General features: G+C 42.6%; 3 protein-coding genes across 6 annotated transcripts in view; 1 reads left to right on the top strand and 2 right to left on the bottom strand.

The window, feature by feature from the left end:
- The first annotated feature begins 375 nt into the window (after positions 1-375).
- LOC108026570 (probable ATP-dependent RNA helicase DDX46) lies at positions 376-4953 on the top strand. The gene is made up of 5 exons (XM_017097525.3): positions 376-614; positions 676-957; positions 1312-2533; positions 2652-3652; positions 3714-4953. Exons 1-5 carry the CDS (start codon positions 598-600, stop codon positions 4837-4839), a joined length of 3648 nt encoding a protein of 1215 aa, XP_016953014.1. The 5' UTR covers positions 376-597; the 3' UTR covers positions 4840-4953.
- A 1456-nt stretch (positions 4954-6409) lies between these two features.
- LOC108026403 (inhibitory POU protein) overlaps positions 6410-23443 on the bottom strand; it is a 37468-nt gene continuing 20434 nt past the window's right edge. For 2 of the 3 annotated variants that reach the window (XM_017097346.3, XM_017097330.3), the window contains 6 exons: positions 11479-11677; positions 11273-11413; positions 10199-10430; positions 8819-8976; positions 7978-8761; positions 6410-7383 (listed from right to left, as the gene is read on the bottom strand). In XM_017097346.3, the coding sequence (XP_016952835.1) occupies positions 8700-8761; positions 8819-8976; positions 10199-10430; positions 11273-11413; positions 11479-11677 (792 nt within the window). In that variant the 3' untranslated portion in view covers positions 6410-7383; positions 7978-8699. Of the gene's footprint in view, positions 7384-7977; positions 8762-8818; positions 8983-10198; positions 10431-11272; positions 11414-11478; positions 11678-23443 lie in introns of all 3 variants that reach the window. The other variant, XM_044093216.2, reaches the window with a different exon arrangement.
- On the bottom strand, positions 16840-18789 carry LOC108026442 (serine/threonine-protein phosphatase alpha-3 isoform). Of its 2 annotated transcripts, none has more exons than XM_017097391.3 (2): positions 18524-18789; positions 16840-18389 (listed from the first exon to the last, which is right to left on the bottom strand). In XM_017097391.3, exon 2 carries the CDS (start codon positions 17998-18000, stop codon positions 17092-17094), a length of 909 nt encoding a protein of 302 aa, XP_016952880.1. In that variant the 5' UTR covers positions 18001-18389; positions 18524-18789; the 3' UTR covers positions 16840-17091. The 2 variants fall into 2 exon arrangements, with proteins under 2 accessions (XP_016952880.1, XP_016952872.1); XM_017097383.3 differs by having other exon boundaries at positions 16840-18483; positions 18533-18788.

Consider the following 23443-nt stretch of genomic DNA (forward strand, 5'->3'; position numbering starts at 1 on the left):
TGGCAGTTATTTATTGTCAAAAAAGCTTAAAAATATGTATATACAAATATTTTCGCCGACATAATAGTGAATTTTTTCTGTTTTTACGTTACTATTATACTAAGTGTTGAAGCTTATGAAGAATAGGTAAAACTATGCTAATGAAATCGATTTGACAAAAGCTGCATTAGAGCTGCCGTTCTATTTTTTTCTTGCGCAAGCCATTCGTTATTTTTAGCGGACTGACTGGCGCAATAGAACTATGAGAAAGCTGAGAATAATCGATTTTAAAATTTTGTAATTCTATTTCCCGCTGCTGGCTAAAAAAAAAGCTAGAAATGGCGGGGAGAGCTGAAGTAGCGGAACTGGTTCCGACACAACTAATGGTATCGGAAAACGACAGGGTCGATAACTCAGGCAGATAAATCGATTAGAGAAAGATTTTATTTTGTGAAATTTTTGCGAAAATTCGCTGAAATCTCAATAAAAACGATTGCATTTGGCAGTGTGCAGTGTTCGGTGAGCCAAGGGCAGAGGGAACTGCACATTTCCAGCACCGCCCGTGAGTTGGAGGCGCGGCAGTGCTAGACCGGCGCCCAAGACCCCCAAGAAACCGCCATGTCGAAGAGTTCCGGGTGAGTTTTAGCGCACTCCGACCACTAATCGCAGATTCTAATGGCCCTTACCTCCAAAAAGGCGCGACCGGGACAGGGAAAGGGAGCGGGAGCGTGACCGCGATCGAGACCGGGACAGGGAGAGAGACCGGGAGCGGGAGCGTGACAGCCGGCATGACAGCCGCGCTCGCGACTATGACATGGGCAAGTCCAGGAACGGAGGGGGCGGCGGCGGAGGACTAGGCGGTGGCTCCCGCGGCGGCCGGGATGACCGCAAGCGCGGCAAGGACATGGCCAGCGAACGCGGAAGACGGGATGAAAAGCGGCGTAAGCGCTCCAGGTCGAAGGACTACGAAAAAGACAAGTGAGTAACCTGTGCCCTCTGTGCCCTCCAAGTAGGGCACCTGATAGCCCATTCATAAAGCTAAGATAGTTAGGAATCCGGCAAGGCCTTTAAATGTCTGAACAAGATGTACTTAAAAGTTTGGCACACCGTAAAGCTCATAAAAACGCAAATTAAAGTGAGATTATCCCTTTATAAAACGAAATTGATCAATTACATTAAACTGCATTGTCATCTACATATTAAATAGTTAACAAGCCCTGCGTAAAACGTTTAAAAATGGTTATTAAAAAGGTTTTAGTGAGTTTTGCAGCCTGATATCTGATATGCTTACTTCGCCAAAGCTTACATTCCCTAAAAACACCTTTCCATCAGTTCTCCTTATTACAGACGCATGGACAAGGAGCGTGAACGTGATCGGGATCGCGACCGACAGCGGGAAAAGGACCGGGAGCGCGAGAAGGAGAAGGAGCGCGAGCGGGAGAAGGATCGCGAACGGGAGCGCCAACGGGAGCGGGAGTCAGATGGCAGACGGGCCGCTGCAGCCGCGCCGCTGGTCATACCCGTGCCCTCGACCAGCTCCTCCGACGAGGCGGAAGAGGAGATCGACAAGGAGGAGCAGCAGCGTCGCCTGGAGCAGGAGATGATCAAGCGGCGGGAGCGCATCGAGCGCTGGCGGGCGGAACGCAAGCGAGACACCAAGGCGGCTGTTGTGGCGCCCGCTGTGGTCAAGTCCGCAAAGAAATGGAGCCTGGAGGATGAGTCCGAGGAGGACGACAGCAATCCGGCTCCGCCGCTGGACACTGGCAAGAAGGACGCCGAGCCCGATTCGCCGCCCTCCAAGTTCCACAGCATTCGCAAGCGCTTCGACGACGATGTGGTCGAGTCGAAGTTCTCGCCCGTAAAGCGTCCCACCTTCAGCAAGTCATTTGGCGCCAAATTGGGCATTGGCCTGGCTCCCAAGAGCGAGGCGGAGATCAAGAAGGAGCCGCCGGCTGTGGAGCCCAAGAAGGAGATCAAAAAGGAGCCCGAGCCAGCTCCCGTAAAGATGGAGATCTTAGACGAGCCCGCCACAAAACAGGAGGAGAAGCCCAAAAAAGAGCCGGAGCAGTCGCAAGTGGAGGACAACGTAGAGTCCGCAGCTGGAGACAAGCCGCAACCTGAAGCCGAGCCGGAAGATGACATAGATCCGCTGGATGCCTACATGCAGGAGGTCAACAACGAGATGCGACGTGTGAACAACTTCGTTAATCCTCCCACCAAAGCTCAGGGCGTGGTCATCCTCACGGGCGTGGCCAAAAAGAAAACGGCCACCTTGAAGAAGGGCGAGCTGATCGAACAGAACATGGACAGCCTGGAGTACTCCAGCGAGGACGAGCTGGAAGACATACGCGACACGGCCGTTAACCTGGCGATGAAGCACCGCAAGGAGCTGGCCAAGATCGATCATTCCTCGGTGACATATGCGCCCTTCCGCAAGAACTTCTACGTCGAGGTGCCGGAGCTGAGTCGCATGACCGCCGGCGATGTGGAGAAGTACCGCACCGAGCTGGAGGGCGTCCAGGTGAAGGGCAAGGGCTGTCCGAAGCCCATCAAGGTGAGTCCCAAGCAGCTGGCAATTAGGTGGGCAATTCAGGGGGTGCCATTTGGTTTCTTCATCAATTCAATACCGATTTCCGTTTAACTAATAATCCTCTCTCCGCCATCTCCTCCAGACCTGGGCCCAGTGCGGCGTTAGCAAGAAAGAGATGGACGTGCTGCGACGGCTGGGCTTCGAGAAGCCCACGCCCATCCAGTGCCAGGCCATACCGGCCATCATGTCCGGACGGGATCTGATAGGTATTGCTAAAACTGGCAGTGGCAAGACGTTGGCATTCATTTTACCAATGTTTAGGCACATTCTGGACCAGCCGAGCCTGGAGGATGGCGACGGCGCAATTGCGATCATAATGGCGCCCACGCGCGAACTCTGCATGCAAATCGGCAAGGACATCCGCAAGTTCAGCAAGTCGCTGGGCCTGCGGCCAGTTTGTGTCTACGGCGGCACCGGGATCTCCGAGCAGATTGCCGAGCTGAAGCGCGGCGCGGAGATAATTGTGTGCACGCCGGGTCGCATGATCGATATGCTGGCGGCGAATTCCGGACGTGTGACGAATCTGCGCCGCGTCACCTATGTCGTTCTGGACGAGGCCGACCGCATGTTCGACATGGGCTTCGAGCCGCAGGTGATGCGCATCATTGACAATGTGCGGCCGGATCGCCAGACGGTCATGTTCAGCGCCACGTTCCCGCGCCAAATGGAGGCGCTGGCCCGACGCATTCTCAAGAAGCCCATCGAGGTGATCGTCGGCGGGCGGTCGGTGGTGTGCAAGGATGTCGAGCAGAATGTGGTCATCCTCAACGACGACGCCAAGTTCTTTAAGCTGCTGGAGCTCTTGGGCATCTACCAGGAGGCGGGCAGCATCATCGTGTTCGTGGACAAGCAGGAGAACGCCGACATCCTGCTGCGCGACCTGATGAAGGCCTCGTATCCCTGCATGAGCCTGCACGGCGGCATCGATCAGTTCGATCGCGACTCCACCATCATCGACTTCAAGTCGGGCAAGGTGCGGCTGTTGATCGCCACCTCGGTGGCAGCGCGCGGCCTGGACGTTAAGGATCTCATCCTGGTGGTCAACTACGATGTGCCCAACCACTACGAGGACTACGTGCACAGGTGAGCTCTGCAATTGCAGTTTAAATAGGCTATATACCTAACTCCTTTTCCATTCACCCAGATGTGGTCGCACCGGTCGAGCGGGCAAGAAGGGTAGCGCCTACACGTTCATAACACCTGAACAGTCGCGCTATGCCGGCGACATCATCCGCGCCCTGGACCTATCCGGCACCCTGATCCCCGCCGAGCTGCAAACCCTTTGGACCGAGTACAAGGCCGCCCAGGAGGCCGAGGGCAAGACGGTGCACACGGGCGGCGGTTTCAGCGGCAAGGGCTTCAAGTTCGACGAGCAGGAATTCAACGCCGTCAAGGAGAGCAAGAAGCTGCAGAAGGCGGCCCTGGGACTGGCCGATTCCGACGATGAGGAGGACATCGAGCAGGACATTGACCAGCAGATCGAGCAAATCTTTGCGGCCAAGCGCACGGTGAAGGATACTTCGGCTGCGGCCACGGCTGCTGCGGCGGCTGCCGCTGCGGCTGCTGCTGCCGCCGCCGTTTCGGGAGGAAATCCCGCCCTGGCCTCGGCGGCGGCCCAAGCGGCGGCAGCAGCAGCTGCTGCCAATTTGGCCATAGCAGCGGCTTCGGCGGCGAGCGCTGCTCATAGCGCTGGCGGAGCCCTCAGCTCCGACAAACTGGAGCTGGCCAAGCGGCTGGCCTCCAAGATCAACAGCAGCAAGAACCTGGACACCAAGCCCAGCGTGGTGGCCGTGGAGCCCATGCTCAAGGGCCCGCATGTCACGGGCGCCGCCGCACCGCTGTTAACCGCCCGAACGGTGGCCGAGCAGATGGCCGCCAAGCTGAACAACAAGCTCAACTACCAGCCCAAGGAGGATGAGGAGGGACTGGGCCCGCTGATGGGCGGCACCACCAATTCGTTTACAAAATACGAGGAGGAGCTGGAGATTAACGATTTCCCGCAGCAGGCGCGCTGGAAGGTCACCTCCAAGGAGGCGCTCGCCCAGATCTCCGAGTACTCGGAGGCGGGTCTCACCGTGCGTGGAACGTATGTGCCGCAGGGCAAGAATCCACCGGATGGCGAGAGGAAGCTCTACCTGGCCATCGAGAGTTGCAGCGAGCTGGCCGTGCAGAAGGCCAAGCGCGAGATCACGCGTCTCATCAAGGAGGAGCTGCTGAAGCTCAGTTCCGCTCACCACGTCTTTAACAAGGGACGCTACAAGGTGGTCTAGACCCCCGTAGGAACCTCCCGCTATGATAAGATAATGAACTGTTCCTTGGAATGCGATCAGATTAACATAAGGAAATTTCCAAGCGGATTTATCCCAATAAATTGATTGGACACATGTGCGGTGTTTAATTTGGAGTAAAGCTGCTTGAGATAAGGCAGAAATTGGTTACTTTATCGAATTTGTGTATCGGAAAAGGAATAAGTCTAAAAGGATTCAGGTAATTTGATTTGGTTTATATATGATGTTTAATTTTAAGTAGAAGTCAAACCCCTCAAATGGTTCTGGTACTGTTGGAACCTATCGATTACCTTTCGGAATAGTCGACTTTATTACCGATAATGGAATAGATGGAACATTTTCGCTACTTATCGGAATGATGTTTGAGATAATGTAGAAACCAATCGGTTACGTCTCGGATTTTATGTATCGGAAAAGGAATAGGTCCATAAGCATTCAAGTAATTTTATTTGGTTTATATATGATGTTTAATTTTGAGTAGAGGTAAAACCATTTGAGGTACTGTTGAACCCATCGATTACTTATCGGAAAAATCGCATTTATATATCGAAAAAGGAATGAATCTAAAAGGATTCAGGTAATTTTATTTAGTGGATATAAATGAAGTTTTGAGTAGAAGTCAAACCATTTGAGGTACTGTTGGAACTTATCGGTTACTTATCGAAAAAGAAATAAATCCATAAGGATTCAGGTTAATTTATTTGAGGGATAAAGATATAACAGTCAGATTTTGAGTGACTTTAAACCATTTTCTGGGAACCTATAGGATACTTATCGAAATAATCGGCTTGTTATATCGAGGAATAAATCGATAGGAAGCAGTGCTTTTTTTTATTTTGTGGATATAAGATGTAGTAGTTTTACCTTTTCCCAAAAAATCCCACCCACTTAAAATTTCAATTCGGTTTTCTTATTTTTTGTTGCTTTTTGCTGCATTTTTATTATTTACTTATGTATCTCCGCCTGCACCCGAGCGCAGCAATCAATTGATTTTCATGCTACAGTATTTCTTGTGTCTAGAAACTACTAAAATTAAATTTAAATGTAGTTATGAGCTTGGGCATGTCCGTTATCAATGGTGTGTATTATAATTTTTTATAGATATTATTATGCGCACTTCGTATTGGTTTTATGAAAAAAATTTTATGTTTTTGCTTGGTTTACATTTTTATGCACTAATTTGTCGGCAAATGTTGGTTTTTGTCCATTCCTTTTTGATACAAAACTATTTGTTATTTTTTTCACTTTATTTAGCTTTCGTTTAAAATTATTATTGAATTTCGCGCTTGTCTTGACTTTGGTTTCTGGGTTTTTCTTTTATGGCTACTCATTCAAAATCACTCACACGCACGCTGTATATATATACCTATGTATATATATATATACCATTATCCAATAGCTTTATATTTCTTCTGTTATATGTACAATTCTAGTTAAAACTATGAAATGTGCTAAATTATACAATAAAAAAAACAAAAAAAAAATGTTATGTATAGTATATAATTTTTTTAAAATTCTTCATATATATACTATATATTTATATGTAATTCATAGTTGTCATAGAGTTGTTTGCTTTTATTTATATATGATTTGGTTTCTCTTCTGCATTAGTTTAGTTTAGTTTGGCAACATTTTAAATTCGTTGCAATATCTCCAGTTGCTGCTAACATTTTTTTTTGGGAGCGCTTCTCTCCGGATTTTTGTTCATAGTTTTATGATATCTTCTTGCATTAGTTTACTTATAATTAGACAAAAAAAATTAAATTATGCCTTTGCTTAGCTGCTTGTTTGGGGAGAGTGTCCTTTGGCAGGGGCAAATCGGGAAGGGGATTAGGGATCAGGCATCTGGGACTTAGGATTAGTTTGCTTTGGCTGGGAGCTCTACTGTAAGCTAGCTGAAAATCTTTTTGTTTCTGGCTTCCTTTGGCTACAGTGGGTGTGTGGGTGTTTGGGTGTGTTGCATATATTGCTGCGGTATTTACAATCGAATCAAAGTTCCCTACATGTGTATATAGTATATATACAGTGGCTAATGCATATCGCTCGTGTTCTAGGGGCGGAGGAGGGGGCGTGTGTGCGGGGGTGGGGGCCATGTGTGTAGTGGTTGCTGCTGCTGCAACTTGCAACATGCAACCCATGTTGCTGCTGCGGCTGCAATTTCCGACGCTGCTGCTGCTGCTGCTGCTGCTCCTGTCCATCGCCTTCCTGCCGGCTCGTCCACATTCGGTTTGCCTTTTCCTTAGATTTATAAGCTTAGATTCTTATTATCGGATCACTTGAAGCAATTTCTTGGCATTCTTTTGGTCTTTGAGTGTCTCTGTCTCTGTGTGCGTGTATCTGTGTCTGTGTCTGTATCTGTATCTGTATCTGTGTCTGTGTCTGTATCTGCATCCGTGAGTGTGTTGTCCTGTGTATCCTTGTCTTTGGGCAGTAGCAGTTGGGGGATTCTCTTTTGGAGGGGGAAGGCCCGTGTTCAATTGATTTATCATTTCAATTTGTTCTTCGCTTTTTTTGCTCGTTTTTGTTCTGCAACAAGAAATGAGAGAAAAAAGATTCGTATAAATGGCTTAGTTTGCTCAACTTATTTTCGCTTAAGTGTAGGAAATTGAGGTGATTTACAGAGAGAAAAATTATTATAAATTATATTGCAATACAATAATACTTTATATTGGGAACTATTTAATTTCTGAAAAAATTGATATTTTAAATAATAAATATTTTAAAATAATTAAAGATGATATAACAATATAAGAATACTTTATTTTAGGAGTTATTTAATTTCTAGCGCAAATGATTACAAATGAATATTCAAAAATAATAAGGTGAGTTTAAAGATGCAAAAACTATATTACAATACAATAAAACTTCACTTAAAGAATTATTTAAATTCCAACATTAATGTTTTTGATGGAGTTTACGATATTACAATACAAAAATAGGGAATTACTTCATTTATAAATTAAATGATTAACCAGAAGTATTTTGAAATAATTTAAACATATTCTAAAGTATATATAAGTAATATATATAAATAAATGTTTTTAAAAATATTTACAAATTCCTTGATAAAAATTAACCCCATAGACTATGTAAAATGTGATTCTTCCCAACACAGCCTACCTTTTTTCTTATACAATTCGATAAATTATTGCATTTGATGTGTTGGTCCATTGTTTCATTATTCGTTCCTAAAAAATTCTTGTATTTCTTGGTATTCATTTAGCATTCTCGTTTCGCACTTTTCGCAATCGATGTTGGGTAATGCTCGAGTTCTCTCAATTGGCTTCTTGGTTTCTTGTGGGGAGGGGACTGGGTTTGGGTGAAGAACGGGGGACATATATCTCTGCAGAAGGTGTATAAATGTTATAGTTGTGGTGTGTAATGCTGCTATTATTAGTATTATTTGCGGGCGATTGCGAGCCGCTGCTGGTTGATTACTGAGTGAAAGATATAGAGAGAAGTGGTTGTTGCTGCCGTGGTCGCGATGATGGTTGGGTGGTGGTGGTGGTGGTGGTGGTGGTGATGGTGGTGCTGCTGCCGCTTCTGCATCGCAACCGGATTCGTTGCGAGGAGTACTATATTGTTCGAGGTTGAGGATCAGAGTCAGGATCAGTATCAGTGTGGGGACCAGGATCGGAATCGGAAACGGATTCGGATTCGGATTCGGATTCGGTTTCAGGATCGGATCGGACCGGATCGGATCAGAAGCAGAACCAGAACCAGGACCGAGACCAGAACCGCAAGAATCACTAAAGGTAATAGTCGCCCAGACACGCCGATGTCGCCGCCGTTCCCAATGTGGTCGCTGCCGCCGCTCCCGCTGCCGCCGTCATAAACGACTATCAGTATCCAAATCCCGCCGAACCGTGGCCAGTCATTGAGGGTGTTACACTACTAACTATACCTAATTGTGTGGCTGTATTATTTGATTGTCAGTGTTGTTGAGCGGCAAATTTCATACGTTTTTGTTTTTGACGTTGATTGCAGAACCAGACGCGCACCACGTTTTTCTTCAAATCCAGCTTTTCGGCAATGGCAGCGATTTTCTCACCGGACGGCCTCGGCTGGACGGCGAAGTAGGCTTCCAGGGAGCGCTTTTCAGGTGCCGCAATGGAAGTCCTTTTTCTTGAAAAAAGACTCGATATAGATTACTTTAGAAGCGGGGCCCTAGGCTGCGGGACGGTCGGTAGTCGGTTCGGTAAAAGTGGTGTTAGAGGTGCTGAATTATGGTCGATCGATGCGAATAGTCCTGGTTTTTGATGGCTTCGTTTTAATTGTCGTATAGGGACCGGTGGACCATAGCCCATAATCGTTACTCTACTTATAGTTCTTAAAAAATCTGTTTTCAAAGCAGTCTTTAAGATATTTTTATAATAATATGGAAAAAAAATGAAGGCTCAAGAGAAAAAACTAAAAAAGCCCATACAAATAAATAAGTAAATAGATAAATAAATAAATAATTTTATAAAAAATAGTTAGTTTTTTTTTAATCATAAATCAATGTTTTCATTAAAACATTTTAATATTTAATATAATAATAAAACATTTTGATAAAAAAACGTCAAAACTTTATAACAATAGAGCTCTTTAAATATGAAACAAAAATACTTCCTAAAAATAGGTGGCGCCCTACGAACGTTGACTTCTCCTTTAACCTAACTTCAAAAATAAAAAAATATTTTTATAATAATATGGAAAAAAATGAAGGCTTAAAAGAAAAAAATAAAAAAAGCCCATAGAAATAAATAAATAAATAAATAGATAAATAAATAAATGATTTTATAAATAAATAGGTAGTATTTTAAAACTCATAAATCAATGTTTTACAAAAAAAAATTTTTTATATTTTTTGAATAATAATAAGATTTAATATTTTTTAAAGAAAAAACGTCGAAACTCTGCGTATGAAACAAAAATACTTGCCAAAAATAGGTGGCGCCCTACGAACTTTGACCCCTCTTTCAATCTAACTTCAACGTTAGATGGCGCTTTTTAGAACGACTTGTTAACTGCGTTTACTTTATTTGCCACATCATTCGTTATTTTTTCTGTATAAACGAACCTGTTGCCAAGGTAAATTATTCATTAATTGGCTATTCCACATCATCGATAAATAATTGCTGCACTTTAATTCGCTTATGGGCTATGGTCTGTTAAATGGCTCCCATATCTCTTGGTGTTTTTGGGGTCTGGCCAATTGCTTCGCGCTCAGATGCCGGAGGAGGGTGCCATGGGTCTGGGATTGGGATTGGGATTCGGTTGGGTTTCGGGTCTGGAATGCTGGCTTGGGCCGCGGGTTGGACTGGGGGCACGCTACCGGGTCAATTAAAACACTTTCTACCTTTTCTTTTCGCCCGCCGGCAGGACACTGGGCGCGTCCGGGTCGCGCCGCTTGTTTTTCGCCTGCGCCTCGGCCTCCTCGAGCCACGCCTGCAGGATGGGCTTCAGGGCGATCATGTTGTTGTGCGACAGCGTCAGGCTCTCGAATCGACAGATCGTGCTCTGCGACAGCGCTCCGACGCCAGGTAACTTGAGATTGGCCAGGGCTTTGCCCACGTCCGCCTGCGTGACACCTGCAATTCGCACAATGAAATCGCACTTAATTCATGCCAGAAATTTTAGCAGTCTTTAAAAAATTAAATTAACCAAACTGATTAAAAATATAACATGATTTCTATCTCATTAAAACAATTAGTATAAAAAAAGTAATATAAAAATTGTTTTTATTTTATCCAATCAATAATAAAATAAAATTTGAACTCAATTATTCATGCCCGAAATTGTAAAGGGGTCTTTAAAAAATTAAATAACTAGACAGATAAGAAAACAAAGTCTGATAAGTATGCTTTGAGCAATTTTTATAAAACAAATAAAATCAAAAAATAATAAAATAAATGAATAATAAGTAAACAATATCAGAAATATATAAATACAATTTCTTAATTGTTTAGCTATTTTTTTTACTATATTTACATAATTTAATTATTGATTACTATCAGTGTTATATATTCTACATATAAAGCTTATTTAATAAGCAGTATGGGCTATGCTTATTAAATATGCATCTTCAATTTTTAATTTGGAAAAAAATCTTTTAAAATATTTGCTTGCGTTGGTAAACTTTTTTTAATTTTAAAAACTGCTAGCATTTTAAATAATCTATTATTCAATTATATAATCCATGGAAAGTATATTATATTATTATGAATACTCAATAGTAATGATTTGTAGATCTCCAACCAATTTATTTCAATTAAATAATTTAAATTTAGTTTTAAATTTAAAAAAGCACAATTGTCAGCAGCATTGATAAATGTTATGTATTTTGCAAGTATGCATTTAAGTATTAAATTTTTAAATTAAAATGTAAGATCCATAAATATTTTTTTATAATGCGAAGTGGACAGCCACTTACCCAGCTTGATGCGCCGCTGCTTGAAGCGCTCCGCAAACGCCTCCAGCTCGCGAGGATCGGTGTCTGTGTCGGGATGCAGGCCAGCGGCTGCCACCGCCGCCGTGATAACAGGATGATGTACCGCCGAGTGTCCATGGTGACCTGCGGGCCGCGGGAGAGAGAGGGAAGTGGTGGATGTGTCTGGTGGAGCAGCGGGCGGCACTTACCCCCCGTGTGGCCACTTAACGTGCCCGGATGGTGGTGGCTCATCATGTGATTCATGCTGTGATAGGAACCGTGCAGGTGTTGGTGTGTGGGCGTCAGCGGCGACTCCGAGATGGGCGCCAGCGTGGTCATCGAGCCCGTCGGGTCCAGCATGTCCAGCTGGTCCATCGAGTGGTGCATCTGTCGAGAAAAAGGATTTTCCTAAATAGCATTGGAATGGAAACGGACTTTATTAAAACGTTAGCCAGTAGTGGTTATCTTAAAGAGTATATAAGTGGTTTTAGCAGCACCCCAATGAATATTATATTAATGAGTAGAGTTTAGAGGTGATTGGGATATATATCTTTTTTTTTGATCGAAAAAGAAAATCGCATATTTTGGATACCCAATTAAGAGTCTTATAAACATCAAAGCAGTTCAGTGTATTATTATTGATGAATATTTTATTATTGAGTAATACTTAGAAAAGATTGGGATATATTGGGATATTGTAAATAAAATGATATATTATACATTACTATGCCCATTTAAGACCCATATAAACACCAAGGGCGCTCAAATATTATTGTTATAAAACAGTTTAGTATACTACAAAAATCCTTTGAACTTAACAGCAAGTAAATTATAAATTTGAGTCTTGTACTCAACCTAAATCCCTCCTTTAAACCTAAGCCTTAAAACCTTAAAGCAAAGATAAATACTAGGAGTATACCTGCTGAAATAAACACCATCATTAGCAGGCTAATCATTATCGTTGTAATCAGGACCCAAGCCCCTTTCCCAACGCCCCCTTCCGCAGATAATTTGTAGAGTTTCCACTCGCGGCATAAGAAATGTACTTAAAGCTACCTCTAATTAAAGTCCTCGCTCGCCGCCCCTCCATCCCGAAGAGAACTGACAACCCTGCTGCTCGGCCTGCACTTGTTACTTTTCCGAGTGCGAGGGGCGGCGGGGGGCCGCAGGATCCCCTTTGGCAGCTTTAATTGAACGGGAAATCAGGCCCACACACACACACAGACACAGCGACGTGGATGGACTGGCACACAGATACAAACGACTGAGAGCGAAACGAAACGAAACGAAATGGAACGGATACGGATACGGAGACGGAGACGAGGGCGCTCGCAACTCTTTTGTCTAGCCATCAAATATTTATGGAATAGCTCAATTATTTATACAAATATGAATAGCAACTAAAAAGCTGGAGCAGTGCTCCTTCCTGCGCCCCCTCCCCCGGCTTTTGTGCTGCTTTGTTAAGCATTTAAACTGATTACAGCTGAAAAGTATGCTACAACAGAAGGCCAAATAGACCGGATGGCCTCTTCCTGGCTCTTTCTAAGCCCCCCCCCCCCTGCTGTTCTGACAGCTTTTCCATTTGAATATGGGGGTGGGGGTGGGGGTTGGGGGTTGGGGGCCAGGGTTTTTCGGCGCTGTGGGCTGGGTCACTCATATTTATTTATCTTTTTGTAAGTGTGGCGCAGTCGGGCGGGTAAAACTAGCGCTTAGTTCTGCTCTCCTATGTACAGTCGGCGAACATACCACGCCCCCACCGAGCGGAGAAGGGCCACGGCGACGGGGAAATGGAAAATGGGAAATGGAAAATAGCTGGGTAGGCCAAATCGGACCCCTGCCCAATTATGTAAAACTCTAAAATGATAAGGAGCGGCCTATGGAGAACAATAAGAAGCACACACACATACCCGGGCATATTTGTGTGTTTATGTGAGTGGCGAAAAACTATGTAGATGCCACAACCCCCGACCCAAAGTTTTCGAGCCGAACACAATGGCAAACTCTTCAATTATAAACCAATCCCAAAATTAGTCTGACGGTTATTGGTTTGCACCCTTGGCGCTCACTCGCTCGCTCGCTCCCTCTCTCTCGCTCGCTCGCTCGCCCGTCCGCCCACTGCCCGTCTCTCTCGCACTTGCGCCTCCTCCAGGGAGCAGCTCCTCTCCCTCTCTCTCTCTCACGCCATAGTGCCGTCCCTGTCGTCGCAGAGAGCACGGAACCACCCTGCGCAGGCCAAAAAACCAAAGCGGGAGCCAAAAATCCGGGCTAAGGAAAGAGGGAGAGGGCTTCGGGGAGAGAGAAAGAGCAGATCCGTAGACCCTGGACCCGCAGAGCCCCATATCCGTATAGCCGTACAGCCGTAGTCGCAGCCGTGGCCAAAACCCGTAGCACCGGGCAGCGGGCTGTGCTGCATTGTGGTTGGCTGGGGCTTATGCAAAATTCATGTGGGCAGTGCCGATGTCGCTGCCAGCGCTAACTCTGCCGTTAACGTCAACGCCAGCATCGAAGGATGTACAAGGCTACGGTCCACCCACTGACCCACCCGCTGGTCCACCCCCCAACCCCTGCGACGGGTCCCCCTGCTGGCCATTTCATTAGGCGCATAATTTGTAATTAATAAACTTATTCAAAGGATGCTAAGCCGTAACTTAAGGCTTGCATGAAAAACGACAGCTCGGAGAGTAATCCAGGTTATGGAACCCCTATATCAAACTAGGATCTGGTATGTTTAAAATAATTTAAGATCGTTTAAGGGCTCCCCTAAAATAAAGTGTTTTTTGAAGGAACTGGTTTAAAATCAAATTAAAAATCCTGGTTAAGAAATTTTATAAGAGAAAATTAGTTAAAGAAATAGAGACTTAGTTTAAGTCTTTAACTTATTTTCTTAAAGCTGCATGGAAATAAAAAACGTTTTGAATTCAACCAAAAAGCATTGAGATTACAATACTAAGTCCAAATTACTAGAATATTAAAAACCTCAAAGAAGACGAAGGACTTAAAAGCTTTAAAAGAATATGTATTTATTTTATAAATATTAAATACATTAAAAATTAATAAAAATGCATTTTTTTAATGTTATTACAAATAGTATCAATAAATTCAAATTTTAAACATTGTACAATGTGCAAAAAATATAAAGAAAAAAAGAATTTTTTCTTACTATTATCCTAATTTATATAAATAGTGCTTAAAAATATTTAAAATACCAATTTAATTTTCAAAAAAATTACCATTCCTACATAACAATAATAAATAAGTACATAATATTTTAGTATTTATATCAACCAAGGCCTAACACATTTTGTTGCAGTGTGCGGAGAACAATGTTTCCAGATCCGGAACATCAAAGTCAGAGCGAGATGGAAGGAGCGGGCTGGCGGGAGTGGGTGTGGGGGCGTGGGTGTGGCAAGCCATGTATCTCCACCCCTTTTCCGGCCAGGGGACAAATGAAATGCAACAATAGAAGACAGTTCGCAACAAAAGGATACAAACAAATGGGGGAAGCTAGCCGGAAAAAGGGGAACAATTGCACTGCTGCCAAATTGCCAAATGTTGTCTGCATTGATTTTCCACTGCAACGTGTGTATATAACTGAGTGTGGCTATGTAAATGTGTACATATGTGCTCGGCAGCAGCGCCGTCAGCCGCGCATCGCACACATAGAGCTTCGTTTGCGGGTGTGCGTGTGCATAAGGACGCCATTTTAGGTGAGAAGTACCCTAAAAAGTTAGGAGAGGGCCGACTTTATAAGGGGGTTAGGTATTATGAATATAGCACGGCTTAAGGAATTTAAAATGTACCAAAGATTGCGGATTTCTGGCTTTTATTCAATACGTTTTCATTTTGTAAATAGTTTCTGTTAAATAAACAAAACTTGAATGTTGAACAACAAAGAAGTGTTATGATACTTCACTTCCTATCAGTATTTATAAATATACCAAAAATATTCATCTTAAAACAATGTAAATTCTTAAATTCACATTAATATTTGCCTCTTTTCTAGTAAAACCTAATTAAATCTTAAATATAAATTCTATACTTGTTTTCTAGTAATCTGGAATATTTTTTTTAATTATATAATTGAAGTCCTATTTATCATTTTATTCCTCATTTTAATAATATACTATTAATGTCGTAAAAAAGAAATCGTATTAAAAATCAATAAAACTAGAAGAATCGGAGCCAGTTGCAATATTTTTTCCAATGACTTATAAGGTTTATTAAATTTTTTTTAATTTTATTAATTTAATTAAAACTGCCCTAACTCCAAAAGGGTATTCCACTGTCGCTAATTTTTCCCACCTGCGAACCGTTTTCCGTTCCCGTCTTTAATTCTGCGCTCTGACTTCGGTCGCCATCTTCATGACTTATTAACAAATTTGCGAACATAATTTATTCACTTGCCGTTTGTTGATAAACATGTGACTGCGTTTTCCCGACTCTCTCCGCTTTTCTTTCCTATTTTCCTTCTGGCCCCCCGCTCCCCCCGATTGTTTACGCGCAAATGACCTCATTATATATATAATGTAATTTGTTGTTGTCGCCCTGGGTTCCTTTTCCCTATTTTTTCCCATCTTGTTTTGACATAATAAAGCGTTTTTGGCGCAATTTGTTGTATCTTTGTCATTGTTTTTGTTTGTTTGCCGTCTGTCTGCCAGCCCCGCTGTCTCCCTCTCTGCCCCCTCCCTCTGCGTGTGCATGTGTGTGCGCTCTGTTATTGTTCATTAATTTTTAAACATTGTTAATATATTATGGCGGTGACTTTTGTCACCCGGCACAAGCAGATAGCATCGAGTTTGGGAGGGGAATCCCCCGCCAGATTTCTTGGCATACTTTTCTGCGCTTCGGCGTTAGGTTAGGATGAAAAATTGATGATAGTTTCAGGATTTTTGAATAGGACATGAGCTGTCTACTTTTCCGGATAAACTTAGAGAAACTAGAACAAGTTATTTTCAATGTTTTAAGAGTTTATGAAGTTATATAGAGTTTCTAACTTTTTGGCTAATTTGTGTAATCAAAACTTCAATAAAAATCAAATATTGCTAAATATCAAAATATTTACTTATTCGGTTTTACATTTTAAAAAAATTATAACAAAAATATGTTTATGAGCTCAATTAGGTAATGAAAATAAAAAATCGAGCAACTTGAATTCATATTATAGAATAAATATATCAAAATCAGGTATAACCCTATTTTATAAAAAACGAACTAAACTCGATAATATACCTTATACATAAATATATCAAAGTCCAATGAAATCCAAGTTAAAGTTGGGTTACATAAAAAATATGTATAAGTGAGGTCTTCTCAGGAAAGAAACGAACCTAACCCTAAAGAATTCTTTATAAACAGTCAAAGTGAGGACTAAAACTATCAGTACATCGAATTCCATGGAGGTCCAAGTTGAATTTCGATTATAGTACAAATATATCAATTTCAGGTCTTTGCGATTCTTAAACTAAATTCCAAAAAAGAAGTGAACTTAACTCCATAGATATCCTTACACATCAGCAGATCAAATTCCATTAGAATCTAACCAGAAGTTAGAATAAAGAAAACAACCAAAGTCAGGGTATCCCTTTATTATAGCTCCACAATCCTCAACCCAAGTCCCACAGAAACCAGAGAACTTAACTCGATAGAATTCTTTATAAACAGCCAAAGAGCGGATTCAAACCATCAGTACATCGAATTCCATGGAGATCCAAGTTGATGTCGGGGTCGCTTCTTCGATCCAGTTGACGACAGGCAGGTCTAGTAATCATGATTATGTGAATGTAAATGAGAGCGCTGTTCGTGTGGCGGAGGCGTGCGGGCATCTACTTCTTGCGCTTCTCCACGGGCTTGAGGATTTGGAAGGAACACATCAGCGTGTCGTCCACGGACATCATGGCGCCGGCGTTGTCGAACTCGCCGCAGTAGTTGGGCGCCGAGAAGAGGGTGACCAGCTGGCGCTTGGCGAAGAACTCGTACCCGTCCTCGACGACCTGGTGGGCGCGGCAGATGAGGTCCAGGTCGTGCTTCTGCAGGAACTTGCCCACCACCTCGGCGCCGAAGGTGAAGCTCACGCCGCGGTCGTTCTCGCCCCAGCCGATGGTGTCCTTGTCCGGATCGGACCACAGCAGGTCGCAGAGCAGCCCCTGGTCCGGCACGTCCGTGGGCCGCATGATGCGCCGGATCTGCTCCATGGAGGTCAGGTCGGGACTCAGGCCGCCGTGGCAGCAGAAGATCTTCTCGTCCACAATCGCCACCACCGGCAGGCAGTTGAAGCAGTCCGTGAAGGTCTTCCACAGCTTGATCGTGTAGCGCCGCTTGCACTCGTCGTAGAACCCATAGATCCTGTTGATGCTGGCGCACTCGTGGTTGCCCCGCAGCAGGAAGAAGTTCTCCGAGTACTTGATCTTGTAGGCCAGCAGCAGGCAGATGGTCTCCAGCGACTGCTTGCCCCGATCGACGTAGTCGCCCAGGAAGAGGTAGTTCGACTCCGGCGGATAGCCGCCGTACTCGAAGAGGCGCAGCAGGTCGTAGTACTGGCCATGGATGTCGCCGCAGATCTTCAGCGGCGCCTCCAGCTCCAGGAGTATGGGCTGGGAGAGCAGGATCTCGCGCGACTTGAGGCACAGGCCGCGGATCTCGCCCTCAGACAGCTGGACATTCTTGCCGGGCCTGGCGCCGCGCACCTCCAGCAGCCGCGAGATGATGCTGTCCAGGTTGAGCACCTCGCCCATGGCCTCGGTCTTGCGCGCCGCGGCTACGTTGTCCGGGCCGGATCTGGAGACCGCCTGGGACGCCGTTGGGGCTGCTTGTCAGGGACTCACCCTGCTCCTGGCTGGCCCGAGAAAGCGATCTGGTTGGTGCACTGGCTCCTTCTGGCTGCAATCCGTGCCTTCTTATATAATACCTTATCTGGACTATATATATCCTATTATATATATATATTTCCTATTATTCCTTTCGCTGGTGCTTATTTCTTGATTTCAACGTACTGTTTTTTATATTGTTTTTTACAAAATGTTATTTGCTTCTTGTTAATTTTTATTTTTTTTTATTCTATGAGTAAGTTCTCTTTATGATTTATGGCTCATAACTAAACTCCGGACATGACAGGGACCTCCTACTGAGATATAGGGGAAATTTGATGAGATAAAGCTAACTCCTCCTCCTAAATCCTAAATCTCCTGTACTTCGTAGCTTGGAACCCTTTCAACGACCTATTTAAGGAATTTAGTAGGGTTCTCTATAAACACAGACCTCATGAACCTTGGATCCTGCCCTTCTCTCCTAATCTCTCCGCTCCTTTCAGGACTACGTTATCCTTATCATGGCGGTCTCACTTAAAACCGGACAAGACTACGGAATGTTTTACAATGCACTTTCGAATGGACCGGACTGCTTTTAGTTGTCGTCACTCCTTGCGGTGGCGTTGAAATTTTGAAACAAATTTTGACTCGGGGGTGACCCTTATTTTTTTTACACAAAATGAAGGAAAAATCGAAGACTAAGTCTAGATCTTAGCATTTTTATAGGGTTTTTTACGAAACTGTTTGACCAACATGTTTTCCAAAATGTTTATTTGTGTGTATAAATCCTATTTTTAAATTCTTTAAAATATGTATTAAATTATTATAAATTCCCAAATGATTAAAAGCTTTAGAAAAATTATAGAACCTTTTTCTCAATTTGTTAACTAAAATATATATTATAAAGAAGAGCCAGTTGCCAATATTGTATCAATACTGAGCCTTTTAAATAAAATACTTTAATGGTTTAAATTTGTATAGTTAGTTATTTCTGTTTTCAGGTTGGTATATGTTTTATAACTCTTAAAGGACCACTTTTCAATATTGTACAGATATTGGACATTTTAAATATAACTTTTCAAGACTCTGATGAATTTTTCAAAATATTAAGCATATTTTCAGATCTCTTTTTTTTCTCAAAATATTTTGAAAAGTCAAAGAAAATTATAAAAATACCTATATATTTACTTTACTTAGTGGTATGCCTCTGCAATAGTTGTAATATATTCTAGCATTCATTTCCCTTAAATTCGCAGCTTTATAAGGTATTCTTAAAGGTGGTCTCCCCTTGCGAAGTGCGGCGACCCTCCGCCTATCCCTTAGCCATTTGTTCTTATTATCTCTGATTGAGTGGAAAACTTGAAGTTCTCGAGTGCCATTTGCAGTGAGGGTTTCCCGCTTTGGCCTGCTGCCACATGTGGGTTTATTTTTCTCTAGTGTGCCCGGTAATTAGCTGCAATTTGTTAGCGAGACTTGAAAAATTGCAGTGTAAACAGGGGTCAGCCAATGCAGTGTCCCAATGATGAGGCAACACAACCTGGGTTCATCGAACGACACCTTTCCGGGCCGCCTTCCCCCTGCTACACGCCGATTTCCCCCCAGGAACTTGGGCCTGATTGAACTGTTTTGGCCAGGCTCCACTGTACAGGGCTCAGTGTCCCGTGTGCTGCCCGGCACCGCAAAGCAAACAGCCAAACAGCAACAGCATCGTTTATTTTGGGGGAACAAAGGAGCTCATTTTCCCTCCATTTGTTTAACCAGCACGGGGCAAAGGACAACAACGGAGCGGCAAAGTTTTATAAATGGCTGGGCCATTGTTGTGCGACTGCCGCTGTTTGTTGAAATTAATTGGTGTTACACAAATGAGTAATTTTCAATGTACATAAATATTTGCACAAATTGCAATTTGCCCACTGCCAATGTGCGATGCGATGGGGGTGTGCAGCTTTCGAGTGCTGTTCAAATAGCAATTTTTATTGTCAAGCGTTAATAATTTTAACAATGAATAATAGGAACGGTAAGCATCTGTTATTATTCCAAACAAATCAAAACAAGTGCGGGGGCGGGGCCGACTCTTGAGCTCTGAATTCGGAGTCCTTCGAGTCCTTTGAGTCCTCTTCGTACTTGCCGCATCCTCCCCTTCGCTTTCATCCTGGCCACACACAAATCTTCATAAATTGCAACTGCCGGGGCGACAGTTTTGGGAATTGAGACAAAGTGCGAGAAGTGCCCGTGGACCGAGGCGAAAAGTGAAAAGGGGTCGACAAATGGGAAAATGATACACTTTACTTTACTTTACACACACACACTGGCACACCCGTCGACGAGCCCACACAGACACAATCAAGGAGCAACAAATTGCCGCATAAATGTGGGGTGGTTCGCCACGTAATAGATTTTATTTTATTTTTATATCCGCCAGACGCGCTGCCAGCGGTCCACAATTTTACTTTTACTTTTTACCTTTTGCCCTCCGCCCTCCGCCCCCGCCCCTGCGATCGGAGGGCTCCTGAAAGGGAATTCCCAGGACATTCTACACTGCCGGCAAACGATATTTACGGGGAGTTCCTTTTCACCATAAATCTTAGTATCTCATACTAGCTTGGAGGATTTTTGAGGGTATTGTTTAGATATTCATACTAACTAATCCACTAAGTAACTATAAAGAAGGAATAATACAAAAAACTAATTAAAACTAATAAACCTTATAAAGTGTGAACAAAAAATAATATTTGATTAAAACTAAAATCCATATATATATATTTTATATTTTATAAATTTTTATGTGATTATATTTTTTAAGGCTATTTGGAAGCATTTTCTAGGTAACATATAAGTAGATTATTTTTATATTGTTAAAAAAAAGAATCTCTAGAATATAAATAAAATCGCAAATATTTTTGGCTTGTGTAATTACTAAAAAGAAGAATATTTTATTTAGTAAGTGTGAAAGCTTGCTAAAAACTCTACAAAAAAACAAATTATTTATGAATGAATGAAGTGATTAAAATAGGCAATATAAAATATATATTATGTAAATCCAGAAATTAACCTTAAGTAAAGTATAATTTAATAATTTAACATTTCCATACACTTCTTAAAAGTGGTTGTCACTTTGAGAACATGCCAGTACTTTAGTACTTTTCATTGCCTTGCTAGCTATGCATCTGTTTTTCCGGCAATTTCCCGAACCATTTTCCCATATCCTTTAAGTGTACGACTCCTGAGGAACGACTCATAAAACCGCCCGACCAACAACAGCCAGCCAACACGCACGCATACACTGCAATAAGTTTCAGGGTTAATGCCAGCATATTGTCGCTGGCTCATCATGCGTGTGAAAAGAAATAATAGGGAAGGCGCCGTGGAAAGCCAGCAAGTCCGGAGTTTGGATGACTTTCATGAGTTTCCACGAGTTTTCCCGCCTCCGGCGACCACCTGCCAACGTTTTCCGCCCACTCCTGCTTTAATTCTGCTCGTAATTTTTTACACATTGCGGTCCCAGCTTAACGGTTGCGCTCTACCGTCTGTTTTCCGGCCTGCTCTACTGGGAGACATATCGATAGGGCCGGGGCGACCCACCCACCCACTTGCCCGTCCACAACCACCCTCTCCGGCGGTGTTTTTTGTTTCTCCACGTCACGCACACGGCGGTGGAACAAGTGCAGCGGCTCAGGTGAGGAGGGCAGAGTAGAAAAGGGACAGGGTACACCGGGAGAAACAAGTGTTGGTAAGTCGAAGCCGGTAAAATATAAATGATATATCATATAGTTCAAAAATGTTATGGTTTATTTATGGATCTAACCAAAGAAGTTTACTTGCATAATCCAAGATTTTTATTATAAAATAACAATGTATATCATTCTTCTATTTTGTACTAAATTTATTTTTAAGATCTTAAAAAATTGGTCAAATTTTTGGTGATATTTAACAATATTTATATTCCTGTTTTAAATTTTTAATGTTGCTTTCTTAGCTTTTGAAATGCTTTTCTTAAGTTATTTTGAGAGTATATTTCTTTACTAATTTATTTTTGGTAAAAACGATAATTTTAAATAAAAAAAGTCTTCTATAATGTGCAAAAATTATGTGCAATTGCTTAAAGTTTAGCACCATTTCCAAAGCTTTTCTTAAAAAAAATGTAAATAAATTAGATGAATTACATAACAAGTTATATTCCCAATTTCAGGTAAAGTGGTATTTTTTCGAGTGCACAGGGAAAGTGGCAATCACACGCTGCGTCGCAGGTCTGTGCAATAAAAACAACAACCAAAAGCACAACGACACGCCGCTCACCCATACACACACGGCGAAAACAAGGACACGGGGGATTCCACGTACGCCCATGGGCTTGGAGGGGGGTTGGTAATAGAAATTACATACAAAGTAGCGCGCTCGAGGGAGCCGGGGGTTGCACAGGTTTCCCATCGCCTCACCCCTCCTCAGCTCACCGGGCTCCTCCCCTGTTTTCCTCACTTTTCGCCTGCACTTCCCCTCACCCTCTCCGTTTTTTGGCGGTGCGACATTAATATGTAGATGCATTAAGTACATTATCCGGGGTTACAACCTCCGGGATACGGCGAGAGCGGCGAGATCCGGGGCAGCGTACGCAGCCAGCATCCTGAATTTACTGGTGGCACCAAGGTAAGAGAGACAAAGGCACCGTGGTTGGGTTTTTGAGGAAAAAAGGATATAGAAATGGTTCTATAACTCTAAAAAAAACCTCTCTAATATTAAATAAACCTATCTACTATTAAAAGATTATCTTTATCCCTCTCATTATTTCTTCACATGTTTTTATAATATATAAGTATATTGGCTTCTATTCAAAACATAGTTTATTTAAATAATGCAGTTTCATTTAAATAATTAAAATATATTTTTCTCAATATTAATAATAAAAATTCTACTTCTTTAAGCTACGATTTTTTTAATAATATAATTTGATATATTAAAAACTACACAATTTTATTAAGAGTTTCTATTTACATTTTAAATTTTCGTGAACAAATAAGTGGATCTAAAGTAAAACAAAATATTCCTTTATCAACCCCTTAAGTAAATTGATATTATAGTTTTAATTTAAGTTGCTTTTCATATACGACATTAATTTTAAACTTGTGCTAGTACTAATTCCTCCTTAAAATATAATTAAATGCTTGTTTATAAAACACAGTTTTTATTTTCTGTAAGTTAAATTGTATTTTTCTTAAAAATAATAATATTCTTAAATTAAATCTGCAGTAAAATAATGGAAATTGGGAAATTAAACAAGTAAAAATGAGTGCAATGAAATTTAAAAATGCATAAGGTATAAAATCCGGCCCGCTTTAAGACGCGATTCCCCCACAATCCCAATTAAAGCCCGCGA

Source organism: Drosophila biarmipes, chromosome X (assembly GCF_025231255.1).
Source record: "Drosophila biarmipes strain raj3 chromosome X, RU_DBia_V1.1, whole genome shotgun sequence".
Taxonomy (NCBI): domain Eukaryota; kingdom Metazoa; phylum Arthropoda; class Insecta; order Diptera; family Drosophilidae; genus Drosophila; species Drosophila biarmipes.